The 2806-nt window shown below is 40.0% G+C and overlaps 1 protein-coding gene across 1 annotated transcript; it reads left to right on the forward strand.

Moving 5' to 3' along the window:
• Nucleotides 1-1012: 1012 nt before the first annotated feature.
• Nucleotides 1013-2440, forward strand: LOC106962796 (probable N-acetyltransferase CML3). Its single transcript, XM_015057414.1, has 2 exons — nt 1013-1140; nt 1673-2440. Exons 1-2 carry the CDS (start codon nt 1122-1124, stop codon nt 2416-2418), a joined length of 765 nt encoding a protein of 254 aa, XP_014912900.1. The 5' UTR covers nt 1013-1121; the 3' UTR covers nt 2419-2440.
• The last annotated feature ends 366 nt before the right edge of the window (nt 2441-2806 follow it).

The following is a 2806-nucleotide window of genomic DNA, read 5'->3' on the forward strand; positions in this document are numbered from 1 at the left end:
TTCATTTAACGTTGCTCAGAATAGCTTAGAGCGAACAAAGACCAAGTTTTTTCAAAAGTCCAGTTGACAGTTGGTGACTAGGAAGATCTCCCACAAAAGTGGTGTATCCTAGCAAAAAATTGTTTAGAGTAAGGGAAAAACAGTGATTCCGTTTTATTATTGAGTGGACAAGTGAAATGTAAAAATCATGGTTCCACTGTGCTTGATCAGCAACCGAATTCACCTGACATGAACTCTTGAGGCAATCTATAAGCTAAGCTCCAGAGAAAAATACTGGACCCAACATAACATCCTCTTTGTTGGGAGGGTGTTACAAAAAGAGCGGCTACAAAAAACTGCTCTTTTTGTAGCAGCTCATACAAAAAGAGCTGCGAAATACTGAGTACATATGCTGCACAATATGTACAAAGAAGCAGGCTGGCATTTCTGTTTTAAAAACATCAGTATTTTAGGTCCAGTTTAATATTCACATTTTCAAAGAAACATAGTTGCTTGTTTCCATTTAAAGATTTCATATAATTATCAAATTTAACAGAAAGAGACAATTGTAATCACTTTGAATTTTGCGAATAATATGAGTTTCACTGGTTTTCAGTGATGTTCTGTTTTACTGAGATGCACCTGTATTATGATTATGATTATTTTAGGCTGGGGATTGTCTATTAAAACCTCAATCGTGCAATGTATTTACATTCTGCTCAGTTTCCCCTCTCAATTTATTCAGGATCTGTGCTCATCCTCCCAAAGAAACCCAGTGATTGAGTTCTTTACTCTGTTGACTAAGCTAATTAAGTTTATAAAAAAAAAGTCTATGTTTCTTAATCAAATCATTGCTGTGAATAATTTCAATCAAAGTTTTAACACACTTCCACAAATTGATATCATCTCAATTTAACTGCGTGGCTCAGTATACACATTGTTCAGTGCTTTCAACAATCATTGGTTGCAAGTCGTCTAAGGTCTTCCTGTTGTGTGTGTGTGTGTGTGTGTGGTGAGCATGCTCAGACTAATTTCAATCCCTTTCATGAACGACTGATTATAAGAATCTGTAGCTTAAGTCCAGGCACAGCAGCAGCATTAAATTCTTCAGTGCAAGCGGAAGACAAGGGGACCGAGTCGGCATGGCCCACAAAAGCGACTGTAAGTTAGACTCTTTTCAGTTTTTTGATAGCTCTTTTTTTCCTGCTAGAGGAGTTGATTATAATTGAGATTCAGCTGCTAATATGAGAGAAAGAGAGTGAATGAGTGTCACCAATTAAATGCCAGATGACATATAACAGCACTCAGTGAAACCGGAGACCTTTTGTTTGTTGCCTCAAGATCTCACCTTGATTGGATTTTTATCAGCAGTGCATTTGAGACCTAATTGTATTCCATCTCACAATGACTCATGCTTGGAATGTGAAAATGAAATAATAGGCTAATAATTTCAATTGTGAGTTTCTCCTCAGGTTGTCATGCAAATGGAGGTTTTGTATTAAAGCTCAAAGGCATTAATTACAATGAAAACTGTGTGATTCTGTAAGAGGTATATTGATGGGTGTATTTTTTAAAAGCGTTAGGTAAGCTTACTGAGCCTATTGTGAAATCCATCAGGAATTTATTATTGCAACAACAGGCAGATTAGTCTCACTGAAAACTCTTTTCCCTCCCCCTCCCTTTCTTTTTTCAGTCCAGTTCTCCATCAGGGAATACAAACCCTCAGATCAAGATGTGGTCATGTCACTCTTTCACGATGGGATACTTGAACATGTTTACCCAGCGTTTTTCAAGGCAATAAGCAATCCAGACCATGTTGGGATTGCTCTCAGTATTTCCATGGCCGGCTATGTCCTCGGAGGTAGCTCCTATTTCCAAGCATTGCTCTTTGGGAGCCTTTGGGCTGGCTTCATTTATTACTGCTGCCATGACATCTACGATAGCTACATGATGGGCAGGCTAAACACAGACATGGCCGACATTCAAGCAAGGTACCTGGAAATCCCAGACAATGGCTTTTGGGTGGCAGAGGCAGACGTCAAGGGTCAGGCCAAGGTGGTGGGAATGGTGGCGGTGACAGGCCAAAGGGGGGTGGAAGAAGGCGAGAGGTTTGACGACTTGAACGGTGGAGTGAGCGGCACAGAGTTTGCTCAAGACGCAGGAGATGGAAGTTACGCCCGGATGACTCACGTGGTCGTGGCATTCGCGTGGCGCCGCAGAAACCTGGGCTCGCAGCTCACATGGAAGGCTCTGGATTTCTGCAAGAAGAGAGGCTTCTCCCGCCTCGTTATGGATCTTAGCTCGCCACAGACCGCGGCCATTTCTATGTGTCAAAAACTAGGCTTTGTTCAAACGTCGTCCCACCATAACGCCCATGCTAATCCCTGGTTCTCCAAACTAGCAAGAATACATGTGATTGAAATGGAGAAGTTAATTTAAGAGAAATGGACACTAGTTTGACCTCAACACATGAGACTGAGCAAACAGTTCAGTAAAGCAAGAAAATTACAACTAACTTATGTTTTTTGTCATTTTTAATTCAAACAATTTTCTGTGTGCGCTAGCTAGTTGCACTTGTTAGCTTGCTCGACTCTTAGTTTCGACGAGAAGAATAAATATTCCTTTTTCTCTACAAAGCGGCATCAATATTCACAGTTTCTTTGTATTTTTGTTTACTGTGATACATTATGCATACACCTGCTCTTATTACAGTCCATTGCCCACAAACCTTCAGAACAATGAAACAATTAGTCAACTCTTTCGCTTGGTCAAATTAGCTTTATTGTTTGCAAATGAAAAAAAATAACTGTATATGAAGCATTAAAGT

This window comes from Poecilia latipinna, unplaced genomic scaffold, assembly GCF_001443285.1.
Source record: "Poecilia latipinna isolate Pla-1442-1.1 unplaced genomic scaffold, P_latipinna-1.0 Scaffold1461, whole genome shotgun sequence".
Lineage (NCBI taxonomy): Eukaryota > Metazoa > Chordata > Actinopteri > Cyprinodontiformes > Poeciliidae > Poecilia > Poecilia latipinna.